Below are 20,384 nucleotides of genomic sequence, written 5' to 3'. Positions count from 1 at the left end.
GTCACTCCATTTAAACTCATCTCATGCCCCAAAAAAAAGTTCTTTATATTTTCTACTAATGTCCAAATCTCTTAAAGGTTAAATAATTTCTAGAAAAGCATAGGACGTAAAGTAAAGTGCTAACACGACAAACATATTCTTAACTAATAGGTATCGCCTAATAGATCCTATTCTTTCATTTTGTCCTATTTTTTGCTAAGTCTGCACCCGAAAAATTGTATGTCTTTCAAAATAATTTCTTTCCAGGTGACTTTGCATTTACCTCAACGTCTTTTAACACCGTAACTCACAAAAAAATCACATTCCCAACTAGTGCACCCGGCTATTGATGACCATACCATCTCAAGCAATCTTATCTTATTTTTCTTTGATGCGTGCTACTTGAACCTTCTCACGAATGTGTTTGTTGCTAAACTTGTCTAGTCTTTTATTCTCACAAATCCATATTAAAATCCGCATTTTGCGATACTCATCGGATGTGTCGGACTTTTGCAGTTCACCATTCACTCTCAGATAACGTTATTGGCCGTATAATTATTCTATGTATTGTAACTTACTTTTCAATTTATTAAGCATCCTTCTATTACATAACACCTCGATACCACGTTCCATTTCAACCATCCGAATTTAATTCTTTATGCAACATCTTAATATATTTTTCTAAACCTTAAATATTTGAAAACAACTTCAGTTTGTCAAGACCAGTAATATCTGATAGGGGAGGAAGTAATCTTGTTGTATACAACAAATATACTATAAGAAATTGAGATAAAAGGATAAAGTTCCAACCATTAGGCTTTATAAGGAGATAAGAGATATTACTAGGGAAGAGAAAAGGTAGGGTGGGAGGCAACAAAAATGAAGAAATGAAGGGTGTAATAGCAAAAGTGTGGAGACAAGAACTTATCACATTACATATTAGACTTTACCAGCCAGAAGGTATATTTGTACAAACAAAATCTTCCAAACAAACACTGCAATAATACCCCCTCTGGCCAACCCTGTCCTACACTTACACTGTCAAGTGTCAATCTTGACAATGAATTTAGTTGAAGACAGGTATATTTGGAGGACAATTAAGATTTCTGAAAATTCCATTTATTTTTCCTTTCTTTTACATAGAAGTCTGATGCCTTTCCAACACCAGTAACCATGATAAAGAAATCATTGCAGTGCATTTGGCAACATGAAGCTGAAATAAAAGCACAGTAGAACTAGTACATACAGACCATTATCATCATCATTATCACAATCATGTCAAGCAAACTAACAGTCTTCTTATTCTTCTTGTTTCTGAACATATCTTTTTTATTCCCCACTTCTATTTCTGGTTTAAATCAAGAAGGGCTTTCTTTACTGTCATGGCTTTCGACTTTTAACACTTCTGCTTCTGTTACATCTTTCTCTTCATGGAATCCAAGTCATGAAACTCCATGCAAATGGGATTATATCCAATGCACTAGTAATAATTTTGTTTCAGCTATCAAGATCAGGTCCATTAATCTTCCCACAATATTCCCAACTCAAATTCTTTCTTTTCCCTTCCTACAAGTGTTAGTCCTCTCAAATTGTAACCTCACTGGTGAAATTCCATCTTCTATTGGAAACTTGTCGTCGTCTCTGAGATATTTAGATCTCAGTTTCAATGCTCTAACAGGAAATATTCCACCTGAAATAGGAAGATTATCAGAACTGAAGCAACTTTCGTTGAGTTCGAATTTGTTTCAAGGTGAGATACCAAAGGAGATAGGAAGTTGCTATGAATTGCAACAACTTGAGCTCTTTGACAACCAGCTTTCTGGAAAAATACCTGAAGAAATCGGAAAGTTAACGAGTCTTGAGATCTTTCGTGCTGGTGGGAACGTTAGAATTCGAGGAGAAATCCCAATGCAGATATCAAGCTGTAAGGAATTGGTCATTTTGGGCCTTGCAGATACCGGTGTTTCGGGTCAGATTCCACACAGTATAGGTGAACTGAAGAAGCTAAAGACTCTTGCAGTTTACACGGCTAATTTAACCGGTGAGATCCCTCCAGAAATCGGAAACTGTACTGCTTTAGAGGAATTGTTTGTTTATGAAAATCAAATCTCAGGAGAAATACCAAGTGAACTTGGTCTGTTAAAGAATCTTAAGAAGGTTTTGCTTTGGCAGAACAATCTGAGAGGGGAAATTCCAGGAAATCTTGGAAACTGCTCAAGTTTAAAAGTGATTGATTTCTCTTTGAACTATCTATCTGGAGAAATCCCTCCTTCTTTCGAAAATTTAGGCACATTGGAGGAGCTTCTATTATCATATAACAGCATTTCTGGTGAAATCCCATACTATATTGGCAACTTTTCAAACTTGAAGCAACTTGAATTGGACAACAATAACTTTTCAGGTGTGATTCCACCTACAATTGGGAAACTAAAAGAGCTAAATCTGTTTTTCGCTTGGCAGAATCAACTGCACGGGAGCATACCGAACAAGCTGGCTGATTGTTCGAAACTTCAGTCATTGGATCTTTCTCATAATTTCCTCACAGGGTCCATCCCGAAAACTTTATTCAATCTGGGAAACTTGACTAGGCTGCTGCTGATATCGAACATTCTGTCTGGTGGAATTCCACCTGATATTGGAAATTGCACGAGTTTATTCAGATTACGCCTAGGATCAAACAGGTTAGACGGTCAAATTCCTCCGGAAATAGGGCGTTTACCGAGTTTGAGTTTTCTTGAATTGTCAGAAAATCGATTCACCGGATCAATCCCTCCAGCTATTGGCAAATGTGCACAGCTAGAAATGGTTGATCTTCATGGAAACAAACTTCAAGGAAAAATTCCTTCCTCTTTTGTGTCCCTCACTGGTCTTAATGTATTAGACCTTTCCATGAACAGAATATCAGGGAACATTCCAGAAGATGTAGGGAAACTCACATCACTCAACAAGCTCATACTGAATGGAAACAACATAGGCGGAATGGTTCCTAAATCGCTTGGATTCTGCCAGGATTTGCAGCTGTTGGATTTAAGCAGCAACAGACTCGGGGGGTTAATCCCCGAAGAGATTGGACACCTGCAAGGACTAGATATTCTGTTGAATTTAAGTCGTAATTTCCTGACCGGACCGGTTCCTGAAAGTTTCTCTAACTTTTCCAAGCTCGCCAACATGGATATATCCCATAACATGTTGACTGGAAGTCTTAGAGTACTTAGTAACCTTGATAACCTTGTTTATCTCAATGTTTCATACAATAACTTTTCTGGTATTCTTCCTAACACCAAATTTTTTCAGGGTTTACCTACCAGTATTTTTATTGGTAATCAAGAACTCTGCACTAACACAACTGCATGCCACTTAAGTGGTGATAATGATCACCAAAAATCCATAAGAAAGATCACTATTGCTATTGTACTCAGTATTTTCATGGCCATGCTAATTTTGACAGCTTCTATTGCCATCTTTATCCGAGCTAATCAGGGAGAGATATGCCAGAAAGACGACGAAGAAAATGGTTTGGAGTGGGAATTCACCCCATTCCGAAAGCTTAGCTTCTCTGTGAACGACATAGTGCCAAGACTTAGTGAATCTAACATTGTTGGAAAGGGTTGCTCCAGCTTTGTTTATCGCGTTGAGACTCCATCAGGACAGGTGATCGCGGTGAAGAAACTATTGGCTAAGAAAATCGGTGAGGTGCCACAGAGGGACTATTTTTCTGCGGAAGTTAGAACACTGGGATCGATCAGGCATAAAAATATCGTGAGGCTTCTGGGATGTTGTAATAATGGGAAAACAAGATTGTTGTTGTTTGATTACATTAGTAATGGGAGTTTAGCGGGATTGCTCCATGAGAAGAGGGTGTTTCTGGATTGGGATGCTAGGTTTAATATCATACTAGGAGCAGCTCAAGGTTTAGCTTATCTTCACCATGACTGTATACCTCCTATAGTCCATCGTGATATCAAAGCCAATAACATCTTGGTTGGTCCACAGTCTGAAGCTTTTCTTGCTGACTTTGGACTTGCAAAGCTATTAAACTCATCATCATCAGATACTTCAAGAGCTTCCACCATAATAGCTGGTTCCTATGGCTATATAGCTCCTGGTAAGTACATTTTCTGAACATCATTAATCTCTTGAAGAGGCTAAACATTTGAATAGCTCAATATAACACACTACCAAAAAAATAAAAAATAAAAATGCAATTAGCTAGAAGTTGTTGCTAATCCGTCGCTAAATTGCTCGTAGCTAGCAGAGTTTTCTAAAATTTGTTGCTAAATTGCTCGCAGCTAAGAGAATTTTTTATAATTTGTTGCTAAATAGGACGGATTATAGAAACTTTACTATAATGGTGCTAAACAGCAATTTACTACGGATTTTGTTGTTTAGCAACAAAATTTGTCTTTTGCTAATTCCTATTTTTTCAGTAGTGATAGAAACTTATCAAGTGCTCAACATTTTGGATAGCATTATGCTAGTACTCTTGAATATTAGCTTTGAAAAACACATCTCTATATTAGTCTTGTACCCCGCGTAATTTGCTGTGCACAGACATATTGTGGGTATAGATTGGGTATATTTACTGAATTTGGTGTTTTTTGGCCCTAAATTGCAGAATATGGATATAGTCTAAGAATAACTGAGAAGAGTGATGTGTATAGCTATGGCATTGTGCTTCTTGAGGTCCTAACAGGAATGGAACCAACTGATTCCCGCATACCAGAAGGTGCTCACATTGTCACTTGGGTCAATCAGGAGCTAAGAGTAAAACATACAGAATTCACAACAATTCTTGATCAGCAATTACTTTTAAGGTCTGGTACACAAACTCAGGAGATGCTTCAAGTTCTTGGGGTGGCACTACTTTGTGTTAACCCGTGTGCCGATGAAAGACCAACAATGAAGGATGTAGCAGCAATGCTAACAGAAATTAGGCACGAAAATGAAGATTTCGAGAAGCCTAATCGAGATCCTAAAGAAGCAGTTAATTGTCCTAGTTTCTCTGGTTCATCTCAACCTCTCATCAGATCACCTCCCCTCAGTTACTCTAGTTAACTCAGCCTCTGTCTAATTCTAACTAGTTCATTCTTTCAAGTAACTAATAAGGATGTATAGATTATCAATGTGCATCAATAGTCATTTCAAAATAAGAACATTACCCTCTCCGGTCCCAAATATAGTGTCAAACTAAATTTGTTTCAAAACAAAAAGTCCTTTATTGTTTTTCTTTTTTTCAAATCTATCCTTACTGCTCGTGGATGTAATTAATACAGTTAAGGGAGAGATGAAGGGCGGTCTAGACAAGTACTCTAATGATTATTTGGCTTTCTCAAAAGTGTGCAGAAACTTAATAAACAGACAATACAGCAACCTTCTACACTACAAGCTTTCTTCTTATTAGTTTAAATGAAGAAGGCTCATTTATTTTCCTTCCAATTTCTGCAACTACCCTAGAAGAAATATTTAAACATGGCCCCTACAACTATTCAATTAAATAAGTGCAAGAAAAGAAGGTAATATATCCCAGATGATTAGACTTAACATGTTGAGGCGGAGCGAAGATTTTTAGTTTATGATCAGTTCTGGACCACAATTCTCTTTACATACTGGGTTCTGGATATTATTTGTATATATTAAATGAAACTCTTTAACACAAATATAGGATTTGAGTCAAAGTTACTGAGTGGCTCCTCCCCTGTTAACATGTCCGAAAAAAGGCTAATTTAGCTTTTAATGATGAAGTGAAAATTAAGAGAGGTAAAGTACAAGAACAATCTTTCTCTATAATTAGGGATCCTCATTAAAATGACAATAAACCAATATTAATATGTGATGATTGATTAAATGAGAAGCATAAATGTTTGATGATTAAAGATTAAGAACCAGATAGGGCCCTGCAGATAAACTGGTAACACTGAATCCCATTTGTAGTTTGTGGGGTGATGATAAAAAGGCAGCTTTGTGACAAGATCTTTGTTGGCACTATGTAATCTGATACATGAAAATATGGGAAAAACGAAGGGACCGTCATTCCCTACCATATTCTTTACAAGTCATTTTCACAAAAGATGAAGAAGCATTCAGCTCACCATGTTCTTGAAAGGTACGTTGCTTTTTTATCCATGTGATATCAAACCCTTTTAGGCCCACAAGTAGGTTACAGTAATACGTCAAGCTTCAAAGCATACATTATGTATCAACTTTCTATAACCTTTATGAGAACATAGGGTATTAATCAAAATGTTCTGTTAAAATCAGGATTCTACTTATTCCAAGCAGTAACTACTCATTGCTAAAATGAGAATAATTCTTTCGAATGTTTTTCTACCATCACCTTTGAATATAATCTCACTTAAAAGATGTTATTGAGTATTGTGAAGGAGAAATATAAACGAACTTTCCAATTTTCATAGGAATTTTGAAGCATTTTTCTGTAGTTACTTTGAATAATACAAACCAACAGTGGAATTAGATAGCTCCTCTAATATATACACTAATAGATAGGCAAGAATCTTGTATATTGATAAGCATCCAAGACAGAAAACCACTCTATCCAATTAAAACAAGTACCATATGAGTACTTAGTCAAGATAAAGGTACATCACCATAGAATGAAACTTACGCATGATTGTAATCACAAGTTCCCAAGATATGTAAACATGACAATCAGCATAAAGTACTAAAGCAACAATTAGGTTTGTGCTTTATGCATGATACTGCTGCATCAGCATAAAATGTAAATTTGGATGACATAAACCATAACTTCAGATAATCCACTTTAAACATGACTTGTTAGCAAAAAGTATTAAAGCTATATATTAGACTCTGTGGTTTCTTTTGTATATATATAATCAGTAAAGCGGGAGCTTAGTGCACCGGGCTGCCCTTTTTTTATAATCAGTAAAGCATCTTCCCTAGCATGTTATCCATCTTATCATACTAAAAGTTGGACGGTGGTTTATCCAAAAATTTGGCTTTCATTCTCTAGAAAAGTAATCAACCGTACACAATTTGCTTTCAACCCCATACAGGCACATATAACTTACAAGGCAAGATAGACACAAGTCACACAACCAACGTGCTCAAAGAGGAAAGGACAAAAGAGTGCAGATACAAAGATCTATGTTGATCACTAAAAGCCAAGTGTGTTAGATTTAAAAGTAGTGCAAAAAGTAAAACCACATTACAGATTGAACGGCAATAAGATAAGTCAATCAAGGGTCTGAGATAAGCCTTCATCTATCAGTGGTAGCTGCAGAAGGTATAAGCAAACCTGGGAAGATTTTTTTTAAAATAAGGTTTCAACAATAATTGGTGTTCGGTTATTCATCAGAAGAAAAAAGAAAGGGTGAATTTGATGGCTTAGTAACTCCTCCAGCGGAAGTGACTGTTTTTACATATCATAACTTTACCATGATCACTCGTTTAAATATCCCAAGAAGACATAGGCTTAATCTGGTAGCTCATATTGCCTGCATTATAAGTGGGTATAATACGAGTATTTAGTCACATAGCATATAATACGAGTATTTAGTCACATAGGTCACGGGTCCGAGCCATAGAATCAACCATTGATGCTTGCAACAGAGCCCTTCCCCAGAACTTGGGTGAACGAGGGATGCTTTGTGCACCGGGCTGCCTCATTTTTTTAAAATGTAAAATTGAACTAACTACGGAAGAAGATCTGCTTCAAACATAACAATCAGCATAAAATATGTTGTAAAAGTTACAGGTTTTGTGATAGATTTCTGATACCCTGGCATCAAATGAAAGGGAAATTGGATGATATAAACCACAGTTATTTTAACATTCTACTTTAAACATGACAATCAGCATAAAGTATGAAAGCAATATTTAACACTTTTGTGGTCTCTGTCAAGTTTAAATGACAGAATGCTAACAATCAAGTGTCCCTTCATATCGTGTTAAAAGTTGAAGGAAAGTTGACCACACAGTTGGCTTCAACACAACAGAAAGAAGAAAGTAAAAGCTACACAGAAGTAATCACTCTAGCAGAGCTTGCTTTAGACAAAACCCCAGACAAGTGCACAAAGGGCTAGGCACAGACAAATATGCACAAAGAATATAGGATAAGGGCGTGCAGACACAAGGATCTATATTGATTACCAGAAAAACTAGAGCATTACAAGCAGAGAAAGTGAAAGTGAAGGTGAAGGAATAAAATACAATGATTTACAAATCACTAGGAGGAACAGAACTCCACGTTACAGTATCAAAGAGCACAAAAATTAGTAACTGGCTCATATTTTTGCCAATCATGATAGCATATTGCTCCATTTGGCAACAATTTCTTTTATTTTTGGCTCCTCCGGAACATATTCCCCGATCTGGCATTAAATCTTACAGAATTAGTATTTCAACCCTTTCATAAGTAAGGACAGCACATACAATGTAAAAAGCTGAGCTTTGCTAGGAAATACGAAGGAAGTAATATATACATGAAGTGTGATAAGTAGCATATCAAAGAATCTCAAGTCTCCTAATGAAAGCTTTGAGCTCGAAGCTCAACTCACTATGCTAGAAGAGGCATAGCAAAGTAACACAAATGTGCCAGTACTCCAATGCTCATCAGCCGCTACGTGGATAATCTCTTGCACCTAAATGTGTTGCTGAGAAAAACCTCATAGACAGCTGAGATGGTGCTTACTGCTTCCTCCCTGGACTCCATTTTATACTGCAACCAATGCTAAGTAGAAAGTACAAAAATAAATTCAGCAAATAATAGATTCTTGAGTTGACAACAAAGGTGTGAAGGAAACCAGAAATACTATTCAAACCAGAAAAAAAGAAATACACAACAAAGGGGAACACAAATGGGAACAAGAATACCTGGGTTTTTGAGTTGATGGAACTGGCTGGCCACTAAGTACACAATCTATGGCTAGGCTTAAGTCCCTATAGGGTGTGTCATAATAGCTACATTAGGAATTCACAATACAATAGATTCTTGAGGGAAAATTGAAAAGACAAAGTAGCTAACCTTCCTGTGACAGGCACATTGTTACTTGGCCTTGAATCATCAAATTGTCCATGATACACTAGCTCAAAGGGCCTTCTGCCATCCTGACACAAAATGAAATTCTTCAAATCTGTAAATAATTCCAAAATGAATAAAAAAGTAAGATCACTTACAGATCTTTAGAGAATACTTTATTGAGGCCTTGAGCAGTGGCGGAGCCAGGATTTTCACTAAGGGGGTTCAAAATATGAAAAAGTAAACACACGAAGAAGCCAAAGGGGTTCAACGTCTAATATATATACATAAAAAATAATTTTAACCATATATAAACAGTGTAATTTTTTGCCGAAGGGGGTTCACCCTCCGCCCCTGGCCTTGAGAATATGTTAGTATTATCATCTTGGAATGAAAGAAATAAGAGGAAACACTAAAACGCTCAGTAAGAACCAGGATAGAAAGCCAATGAATTGTGGTTGAGCGGATTTCAATCAAGGGGGATAATGCATATTTTTAGGGAAAGAAGCAAGGGGCAGAAAATCATGCAAATTTGAAAGCGGGGGTGCAGTGTATCACGCTGTCCTTGAAGCTTTCAGATATAACTCGGGTAGTCATTACCTTTTTGAACAGGAAAAATTCTGGTGTACAAACAGCCCCAAAATCTCGTGCAACTTCTTGTGACTACAAGAAAAACACCAAGCTGAAGAAGTTCGAACAAGTTCTACCTAACACAGAATCTATAATATTTCAAATAAAAACATAACAAACAGACGATAAAATTACTGCATGCATATCATGTAGTGTAGTGCACACCACATCTTTTTACAACAGTTCATGAGTAAAAAAAATATAATGCATTTTGGAAGATTTCTTGCCAAACATAACAACTCTACAATTGTACTTCGACCGCATAGTCTACAACTTTACCTAATTGCAGCCTCATGAGAGAACAAGTAGTCCAAAGAGGAAGTGGAAGAAGCGCATGTAGCATACAATCACTTGTTTCAACTGAATCCAACATTTTCGCATGGCACATAGATATATATAAGAAGATCACTAAAATTTCAACAGATATTAATATTTGATAGTTCTAAAAGTGTAAGGGTTCAAGTTAAGAACCTAAAGGTTGAAACCATCAAAGTCAAACCCTGGATACGCCTTTCGGTATGATTGCTTTCTTACTTTATTCATTGGCATATTAGTCATTATACTTTCACATTTATGTTTCTTTACAAATACTATCTCTTGACTAGATTTAAATTAACTAATTATGTCATATGGTTACTTGAAAATGGAAATTTAGTACATACTAGTCTCAAGTGTGAGTGCTTCGAATGTTAAAATTAACTAGTTAAACAAGTAGACAATATAATCATTTTTTATGGGATAACCAGAAACTATATGTTTTACTTTCATAAGCATATCCTGAGTGTTGAACAATCTGATGTTAAGCTAGCACTTCCACCCACGACCGGTAGGTCCAGGGTTCGAGTCACCCTGGAGGGGAAGTGTGGAAACACTATAGATCCTCCAACATTGGGGTAAAAAATTTATAGAAAAAAAGAAAAAAAAAACTGATGTTAAGCTCGCACAAATTACTCTTAAAGTTCCTCGCAATCTGCCCAAAGAAGACAATCTCCCTCATTGTTTAGGCTTAAATAGTTGATTTGGATGCTTTTCTTTCTGCCAATCGTCAAGAGACAACAGCAAATCTAGAGCTGAATTAAACTGGACGTCTGCAAAGGCGTATGACAGTTTTTATTGAGAGCCTACCATTTGTAGCAGAATTTTAAAAGTTGGTTTCTTTGTTTAACATATGCATTATCAGAATATAATTTTCCACCACCACTGAACGCTTTTTATTAACCCAAGAGCTGAATTAGTAGGGCCCCAACAAGGTGACAAGCAATTACCTAGTCCTCCTGTTCTTGTCAGGGTTGACCTAACCAATATGAGTAGTTAAAAGTTAAAACAGCAGTAGATTAAGAGGCTCAAGGTGAGGCATACCTCAGCAGCAGCTTCATTCATACTTTTCCCTACTCAATGCTCTAAAAAATAATGTAAGTTTCTGTTAAATAGTTCTATATTTTTGGGAATTGCCTAAGTCTCACCAGGATCCTCATCAACATAGGAAACAGTAAGCTATATTGGCAAGGGAACTGAACCAGACACTTATATCGAGCGACCAAAATATTTTCATAGAAAATGAAAAAGGAAATGGGGAAAAAAGTGAACGTGATCTATACAAAGAATAACCTAAGAGAGAACAGCATCACAAACAGAAAAATGCATCAGAAAAGATACCACACGTGACTACGCAGTGCAAGAGTAATCAGAGAGTAATCCAACCAAAGCAATTAAATTGAAAATTATCATCAAGAACTCGTTATAGAAGCACACCTCATCATAAAGATAAGGGAAAGGATATCTAAAGAGCTTCGCATCATCAGCCATGAATTCAGGTCCATCCTGTGAAAGATGGAGAAACTCACAACAAAAGTACATAATGGTCTCACAAAATCAAGAGATTATAAGTTATAAAGTATCTGAACCTGTGGATGTGTAACTACAGAGTTTGAAGATATTGCTACCACCGCAAGCCCTTTCTGCAGCAAATATGAACTTCTTGATGTTATTCTGTTCTTTTCAACAACTGAGCTGACAGAAAGCAGAGAGAGCATGTAATGCGTGAAATTAGAAATGAAGGGAAATGGAATCAGCTTTCTGCCTACCTTCATGTAGAAATTTGAGAGTTTAACAATATCCTTCTTCAAATGTATGACAAATGGACAATGGTTGCAGATGAACATAACCTGCAAATTAAATTATTAGAGATGAATCACAGTAAAGACAAGTTAATAAAGAAGAGGGAAAGAAAACTCATGATTCTTTGATTCTTTTTTCAACGTTTGGCTCTTACACAATAAAGCTTCTAATTTTCAGTTAAAACCTTGTGCGGGCATAACTTTAGATTTTGTGGCTAACAAAAATATTCATGGGTTAAGGACAAATAAGAATGGTTTTTATGGCCTACAGAATTGTTTTCAAGGTACATGTTGACGACCGTTAAAAGACAACCACAAGAAATAAATGATGAAGATCCAAGATTTCAAGCTCATGAGTTTGGGATTCTAGCCCTTTTTGAGTTACTTATGGGTATTAAATTAATAATTTGTACATTAGAGACAAATACAAGGTTTATGTCAAAGCTACTAGGTCCGGCAGAACCCTGTACATTCACCCATGGAAAAAGGTCAAGAGACAAGCTCACCCAAATAGACATTAATGGTAACGTCAATTGTTCGAGAACACCCAATACATGCATCACACTAAAGTCAAAGGAGTAACCATCAATTAATGTGCAGCATGTATATCCCACATGAAAACCTGGAGTGAACTCAGTATTGGGATACTGGGAGTAAACCTGGACGAACCTCAAAAGCTTCTCTTTTATGGAAAGTGAAAGAGGACGGAAAATACTATGTGAAGTCAGGCTGTCACTACTTATTGACAGAAGGGGCAAGGAGAGACTGTAGATTGGCAACGGAAGATTATCTTGAGAATAAATTCCCAACTACAGTGGCATGCATCGGATGGACAGCCCTACATGAGGGATGCTTGACTAGGGAAAACTTACAGAAGAAGAGATTTATACGTAGCATGTACCTTTCTTTCTCTTAAAGGAACATGCAGAATCAGTTTTTACCACACTGTAAATACATTTGGCTGACATGGTGGGCGTTTTTTAGTATGGACGGTATGCATTAGGTAAATCATGGGAACCTGAAGCAAGCTGTGACTAATTGGCAGATCATCGGGAAATGGATTTGACCAAATCCAAATCCGAGCCGAGCGATGACAACGGCGCAAGGAGAGACTCTCTTATCAACTCTTTCAGAGCTAGAAGAAGTGATTCTATGTATAAGCACATAAAAAGTGCTTTCCCCCACCAATAAGGGACAAACTGCCTTTGCTAAAATAAAATTTATTTGAATTTCATTTCCCTCCATTTTATTTCCCACCATTCCAAATTCACACTTCATCTTTAAAGCCCAACAATCCCCCACATGAATGGGGAATGACTATATTATAAAAACATGCATGAAAAAAATGTGTGATTTACAAGAAAGAATTAATCGCATCTAGGTAAGAAACTTAAGGAATTTAATTTACGTATTTCTATTTCATCTTATATTCTGTTTTGGTTGGAGATTAAAATCTTCGGATTTTCAACTTTGTTAATTTACTCGATTTGAAGATATAAAAACTTCCTCGAGGTAATAACTTTTTGTATTCAGTTTGAAGAATATAAAAATGTCATTGATTTATTAATTTTGTTTGTGTTTTACCGAACAGAAATGGGAGGGCCAACTGCTACTGTGAATGATAATGGTTCTAGTGCAACGCCTATTGCCTCGTCCAGCCGCACTACTCCGCCGCCTGCAATACCAGTGGCAGAAAAGCCTAGAAAGTTTACCGGCATTGACTTTAAGTGCTGGTAGCAAAAAATGTTTTTCTACTTGACCACCCTCAGTCGGCAAAAGTTTATTAGTGAGGATGTTCCAGTCCTATCATATGATACTCCTGACAACAAGCGCTTTGTGGTGACGGAGGCGTGGAAACATTCTGACTTTCTTTGCAAAAATTATATTTTGAATGGTTTGGAAGACGGTCTGTATAATGTTTATAGCGTCCGTAAATCTTCCAAAGAGTTATGAAACGCTTTGGACAAGAAATACAAGACCGAAGGCACTGGACTAAAGAAATTTGTTGCTACCAAATTTCTGGAATTTAAAATGATTTGACAACAAATCTGTCATGTCGCAGGTCCAGAAATTACAAGTTGTTTTTCACAATCTCCTTGCAAAAGAAATGATAATTAACGAATTTTTCAAGTTGCCTCCTTTGTGGAGGGACTTTAAAGACTACTTGAAGAATAAATGCAAAGTTGGAATATCTAATTGTTCATCTCAGAATTGAAGAGGACAACAAATCTGCAGAAAAGAAAGCGAATGGAAAGTCAGCAATAATGGGAGCGAATATTGTTGAAACTGCTCCAACAAATTCGAAGAAAAGGAAAAGGGATTCTGGACCGAAAAATCTTCCAAGTAAGAAGAAGTTCAAAGGAAATCGCTAAAGCTATGGCAAGTTTGGCCACGTGTCTACAGAATACTCCAAAGAAAGATAAAAATAAGAAGAAGGGTCAAGTAAAATGGCAGAAATGAATGAAGACGTGGACAACTTATGTGCCATGCTTTCCGAATGCAACTTGGTAGCTAATCCAAGAGAATGGTGGATAGATTCTAGTGCCACCCGCCATGTGTGTGCTAACAAGGAGTTGTTTGCTTCTTATGCTGCAGCTGGACCCAACGAGACAAATTTCATGCCAAATTCTGCTACTGCAAAAATAGAAGGAATGTGCAAGATTGCTTTAAAGATGACATCGGGCAAGATTGTGACTCTCAGCAATGTCCTTCATGTTCCTGAACTGCGGAAGAATTTATTCTCAACATCACTTTTAATCAAAAACGGATTCAAGTGTATTTTTTTTTATCATCAGAAGTAGATTCATATTCGCCACCCCTATTACTTCTAATCATTTTGATTTTCTTGTTAAGTTGTGTTTTAACTTCATGTTTGTATCGCCTAAATGCGTTAATAGATTCATCTTTGCTATTAAGTAAATAAACATAGCAATATCGAGTAGTCAATAAAAGTTATGAAATACTTTTTTACCACCGCGAGATGGTATTGACTTCATATCACAAATATCCGTATGAATTAAGTTTAAAAGGGTCGGAATTCCTTTCAATAGACTTATAAGGATGCTTAGCATACTTAGATTCCGCACATACTTGACATTTCGAATTATTGCATTCAAATCTAGGCAATACTTCCAAGTTAATCATTTTTCGCAAAGTTTATAATTAACATTCCCAAACGTACATGCTATAAATTATTTGACTCAAGTAAGTAAGAAGAAATAGAATTTTTATTCATATCAACTGCAATTGCATTGAGTTTGAAAAGGCCCTCAGTAAGGTAACCCTATCCTGCATATATCTCATTTTTGCAAACTACAACCTTGTCGGAAACAAAAACACACTTGAATCCGTTTTTGACTAGAAGTGATGTTGATACTAAATTCTTCCGCAGTTCAGGAACATGAAGGACATTGTTTAGAGTCACAATCTTGCCTGATGTCAAAGCAATCTTGACTGTTCCTTCTATTTTTGCAATAGCAGAATTTGCCATGAAAATTGTCTCTTCAGGTCCATCTGCAGCATAAGAAGCAAACAACTCCTTGTTAGCACACATGGTGGGTGGCACCAGAATCTATCCACCATTCTCTTGGATTAGCTACCAAGTTGCATTCTGAAAGCATGACACATAAGTTGTCCACGTCTTCATTAATTTCTGTCATGTTTGCTTGACCCTTCTTCTTATCTTTATCTTTCTTTAGAGCACAGCATTCAGAGGCGGATGCAGCACATTAACTAGGGTTCAATTGAACCCCAAACTTTCAATGCGGGGTACAAATTTATGTGTAAAAATTTACTAAAATTATAATAAATAATAGATATGAACCCATAACTTTAGACATATAATGGCTCAATGCTAAAAAATTAAAAGATTGAACCCCTAGAGTTTAAATCTTAGATCCGCCTCTGACAGCATTTTGTAGACACGTGTCCAAACTTGCCATAGTTGTAGCAATTTTGTTTGAACTTCTTCTTACTTGGAAGATTTTTTAGTCCAGAAGCGCTTTTCCTTTTCTTCAAATTTGTTAGAGCATTTTCAACAATACTCCCTCCCATTATTGCTGGTTTTTCATTCGCTTTCTTTTCTGCAGATCTGTTGTACTCTTCAATTCTGAGACGAACAATTAGATCTTCCAACTTTATCTCCTTGCTTTTATGCTTCGAGTAGTTTTTAAAGTCCCTCCACAAAGGAGGCAACTTGAAAAACTTTGTTAATTCTCATTCCTTCTGCAAAGAGATCGTGAATAATAACTTGTAATTTCTGGACCTACGACATGACAGATTTGCTGTCAGTCATTTTAAATTTCAGAAATTTGGCAGCAACAAATTTCTTCAGTCCAGCGTCTTCGGTCTTGTATTTCTTGTCCAAAGCATTTCATAACTCTTTAGAAAATTTAAAGACGCTATAAACATTATAGATACCATCTTCCAAACCATTCAAAATATAATTTTTGCAAAGAAAGTTAGAATGTTTCCACGCCTCTGTCACCACAAAGCGCTCGTTGTTAGGAGTATCATCTGACAGGACTGGAACATCCTCAGTAATAAACTTCTGCAAACTGAAGGTGATCAAGTAGAAAAACATCTTTTGCTGCCAGTGCTGAAAGTCAATGCCGGAAAATTTTTCGGGCTTTTCTGCCACTGGAATTGCTTGCTGGAGTAGTGCTGCTGGACGAGGCAACATTTGTTGCACCAGAACCATTAGCATTCACAGTGGCGTTGTTTCTCCCACTTTGTTTGGTACAACAGAAATAGAATTAATAAATCGATGACGTTATGTTTTTATATTCTTCAAACCGAATGCAAAAACTTATTACCCTGAGCAAGTATTTATATCTTCACATCGAGTAAATTAACGGAGTAGAAAATCCGAAGATTTTAATCTCCAACCAAAACATAATATAAGATGAAACAGAAATGTGTAAATTAAATACCTTAAGTTTCTTACCCAGATGCAATTAATTGTTTCTTGTAAATCACACAGTATTTTCATGCATGTTTTCATAATATAGTCATTCCCCATTCATGTGGGGGATTGTTGGGCTTTAAAGACTTCAAGTGTTGGGCTTTAAAGATGAAGTGTGAATTCATAAATGGTGGGAAATAAAATGGAGAGAAATGAAATTCAAACAAATTTCATTTTAGCAGAGGCACTTTGTACCTCATTGGTGGGGGTAAACACTTCTTATGTGCTTATATATAGAATCACTTCTTCTAGCTCTTAAAGAGTTGAAGAGAGTATTCCCTTGCGTCGTCCCTCGGCTCGACTTCGGATTTAGATTTGGATTTGATCAAATGATTTGATTGATATATTTTTTGGACCGAATTTATTTCCATTTTCTGTTATTTAATATTCCATTTCTGATTATTTATTTTTTTCCGCGAAAAATTTAAACTTAAATTCACGGTAAAAAATAATTCTCAAACGGTAACAAATTTCCCAACCGCTCTTGCCAATAGGCATTTTCGCACTTGTTGAGACTCCAACAGTTGGCCATAAAAAATTTCAGAGGTTTCGCCTCATTTCACACACTAATGTCACGCAACTACTCTCTGAAATTAATCTTCTTCATCTCCTCTTCTATGCATTGTTTTTCAAAGAGAAAAGTAAGTGTCGTGTGATTTACTGTCGTTTATTGAGTTCGCTGAAGTTCTGCAATCTCGATTGCTAGTATTGCAGAATAGAGTTTCATTCTATCCTGTGAGGAATTAATCCAATCCTTGGGCAATTGTGAGGGGATTAAATTCCTTAAGGAAACACAATTTTGTGGGCTCGAAACTAAAACGTTTTCTGTTTTTCAGTAAATATAATTTGAATAAAGGGATAACAGTAACTGCATTCAATTTTAAATTATAACTTATTACTTAACTTAGCCTTTTGGATTTGATTATTCAAAATTGACTCCATCCTAGTCTATCAAAGACTATAATTTTTTTCTTGGGCTTGGAAGAATTGAGGTCATACATCACTCTAGAAATTTCAAATTTTATCAGAAAAGTCAAATTAATCCACTTAAAGAAGTGGGACAGGAGTAGGGATAGATGACGATTCAGTTCCGCACAGTGCGCTTAACCGAATCTACTGCTTTCTATTCGCACCATGTAAATTTCTGAAAAATTATAGACTATGTATGTATACATTTGATTGCACTTAGAGGCAAATTCAGAATTTGAAGTTTATGGGTTCCAACGATCTCAATTTTTTATTTTTTTTTTGTTAAAACAAAAAAGAGACAAAATAAGTGTAGCTTAAAAAGTGACCAGTAGATAACTTTGTTACTGGGTCCCCAACTAATGATTCTTATACTATCAACGGAAAAGGCTTAAATATGTCATCGAACTATCGGAAATGACTCATTTATGCCACTCATCAATAGTTTGACTCATTTATGCCATCGAACTATAGACAGTAACTGCATTCAATTTTAAATTATAACTTATTACTTAACTTAGCCTTTTGGATTTGATTATTCAAAATTGACTCCATCCTAGTCTATCAAAGACTAATTTTTTTCTTGGGCTTGGAAGAATTGAGGTCATACATCACTCTAGAAATTTCAAATTTTATCAGAAAAGTCAAATTAATCCACTTAAAGAAGTGGGACAGGAGTAGGGATAGATGACGATTCAGTTCCGCACAGTGCGCTTAACCGAATCTACTGCTTTCTATTCGCACCATGTAAATTTCTGAAAAATTATAGACTATGTATGTATACATTTGATTGCACTTAGAGGCAAATTCAGAATTTGAAGTTTATGGGTTCCAACGATCTCAATTTTTTATTTTTTTTTTGTTAAAACAAAAAAGAGACAAAATAAGTGTAGCTTAAAAAGTGACCAGTAGATAACTTTGTTACTGGGTACCCAACTAATGATTCTTATACTATCAACGGAAAAGGCTTAAATATGTCATCGAACTATCGGAAATGACTCATTTATGCCACTCATCAATAGTTTGACTCATTTATGCCATCGAACTATAGAAAATGACTCATTTATGTCACTCGTCAATAGTTTGACTCATTTATGCCATCGCCCGTTACCAAAATAACTCATCCACGCTATTTTTCATTAACACCGGTTTTTACAATACCAGATATGACACGTGGCCTCCAACTAGATTATGGTTGTGGGTGAGTAGGGTGTATGGGTCGGATGTTTTATTAATTTGGGATTTAAAATTGGGCTGTTTAATTAAACGACGTAGACCTCTAATTGGAGGCCACGTGTCATATATGGTATTATAAAATCGGTGTTAATGACAAATTGCATGGATGAGTCATTTTGGCAACGAGCGATGGCATAAATGAGCCAACTATTGATGAGTGACATAAATGAGTCATTTCCGATAGTTCGATGACATATTTGAGCCTTTTCTGTACTATCAATGGTAAAAAAGAGACAATATAAGTGCCACAGAGGGGAATCGATCCCTCGTGAAGGAGGGCGCCCGAGCTTAACAGGTGCAATCTCTGTCACGTGACCAACAGATGACTTTGCAACTGGGTTCCCAACTACTAATACTTATATATTTACTGGATTTCTCAATACAAATATGAGTCTATACAAAAAGTTACTGCGTTCCCAGGAACCCCCACCCTGATTGCACTAAATCATGAATCTGTCTCACAGCAATGATAATAACAATAATAACAGTACACATTGAATCATTTCAGGAAAATCATAGTAATAATATTGTAGTTTTTACCAGCAATGCAGGATATGCTTCAAAATCCTCAAGCTTCCAAACTTTTCCAGTGAGCGGCTCCGTAAGCTGAAACATTACTGTCATTAGTAAAAAAATTCTTTGTATTCAAACATAAATTACCAAACAACAGTACTTAAAAAAAAAAAATACTCCCTCCCTCCATTTTTACTTGTCATGTAAGAAGTGAGCCATAAATAGAGTAACAATTTATTATATCACCCCTAATTATTACTACTACTGAGTGATTGAAATTAATCAAAAATATTTTAAGAGTTGTGTAACCACAAACAATTAATTGAAGTTTCCAAGTTAAGAGTTAATAGTGAGGGTAAAACAGATAAATTATCTCTTGATTTTCTAAACTGGATGAATAAAAATGGACAGAGAGAGTATATTTTTTTTTAGAAAAAGGACCTGAAAATTGGGAGGTCTAAAGCCAACAGAGACGCCTTTGGACTCTGTTCTTGCTGCTCGTATCAGGAGCTTCCTCGCCGGTAGAATAGTAGTCCAGCGTTGCAGAGGATAACTACCCTTGTTCAAGTAGCAGAGAGAGGAGAGAGAAGAAGATGAAGCTATAGCAGTTGTGGCTAACGTGCGCGGGATGGACAGTAAGCGTGTGCTGATTGATGATAACACGGTGACAGTTGGAATAACTGCCATTGTTTCCGCTAACGGAAAATATCTACTTCACACGAATAAGTTTATAGAAACCGTTTATCCAGATGTGCAATATTGGTTGTTGAAATTCTTTTTGGGCCAGGAAACTCAATTAAGCTTGAACTTAATTTGGGTCTCACGTTGGAGCTTAACTGGAGGGAAGGTTTGCACAAATAGGATACAAGATTTATTTGTTCCTATTTTATGTTGATCTTTAATTTTTAGCCTTCAAATGGGCTGGTCTTTAAATTTTTTTCCCTTCGAAATCACGCATCATAATATCCACAACCACAAGTTATAC

General features: G+C 36.2%; 2 protein-coding genes across 2 annotated transcripts; one reads left to right on the top strand and one right to left on the bottom strand.

Moving 5' to 3' along the window:
• Positions 1-945: 945 nt before the first annotated feature.
• Positions 946-5,209, top strand: LOC132627280 (LRR receptor-like serine/threonine-protein kinase RGI1). The gene is made up of 2 exons (XM_060342530.1): positions 946-4,084; positions 4,595-5,209. The coding sequence occupies exons 1-2, from the start codon at positions 1,255-1,257 to the stop codon at positions 5,032-5,034; spliced, it is 3,270 nt and encodes a 1,089-aa protein (XP_060198513.1). The 5' UTR covers positions 946-1,254; the 3' UTR covers positions 5,035-5,209.
• A 2,929-nt stretch (positions 5,210-8,138) lies between these two features.
• Positions 8,139-20,150, bottom strand: LOC132627279 (uncharacterized). Its single transcript, XM_060342529.1, has 9 exons — positions 19,841-20,150; positions 19,427-19,492; positions 11,689-11,769; positions 11,509-11,562; positions 11,357-11,425; positions 9,575-9,637; positions 8,981-9,063; positions 8,830-8,895; positions 8,139-8,686 (listed from the first exon to the last, which is right to left on the bottom strand). The coding sequence occupies exons 1-9, from the start codon at positions 20,084-20,086 to the stop codon at positions 8,644-8,646; spliced, it is 771 nt and encodes a 256-aa protein (XP_060198512.1). The 5' UTR covers positions 20,087-20,150; the 3' UTR covers positions 8,139-8,643.
• Positions 20,151-20,384: the final 234 nt, after the last annotated feature.

This window comes from Lycium barbarum, chromosome 2 (assembly GCF_019175385.1).
Source record: "Lycium barbarum isolate Lr01 chromosome 2, ASM1917538v2, whole genome shotgun sequence".
In the NCBI taxonomy this organism is placed as follows: Eukaryota; Viridiplantae; Streptophyta; class Magnoliopsida; order Solanales; family Solanaceae; genus Lycium; species Lycium barbarum.
The sequence above is the reverse complement of the archived record's forward strand: the minus strand, read 5'-3'. Positions and strand labels throughout refer to the sequence as shown.

Coding starts and splice junctions, on each gene's coding strand:
- LOC132627280 (XM_060342530.1), top strand. CDS start 1,255: ATGTCAAGCAAACTAACAGTCTTCTTATTCTTCTTGTTTCTGAACATA. Junction 4,085..4,594: donor CTATGGCTATATAGCTCCTG/GTAAGTACATTT, acceptor CCTAAATTGCAG/AATATGGATATAGTCTAAGA.
- LOC132627279 (XM_060342529.1), bottom strand. CDS start 20,086: ATGGCAGTTATTCCAACTGTCACCGTGTTATCATCAATCAGCACACGC. Junction 19,493..19,840: donor TTAGACCTCCCAATTTTCAG/GTCCTTTTTCTA, acceptor GTAATGTTTCAG/CTTACGGAGCCGCTCACTGG. Junction 9,638..11,356: donor TCCCTTATCTTTATGATGAG/GTGTGCTTCTAT, acceptor TTTTTCTTGTAG/TCACAAGAAGTTGCACGAGA.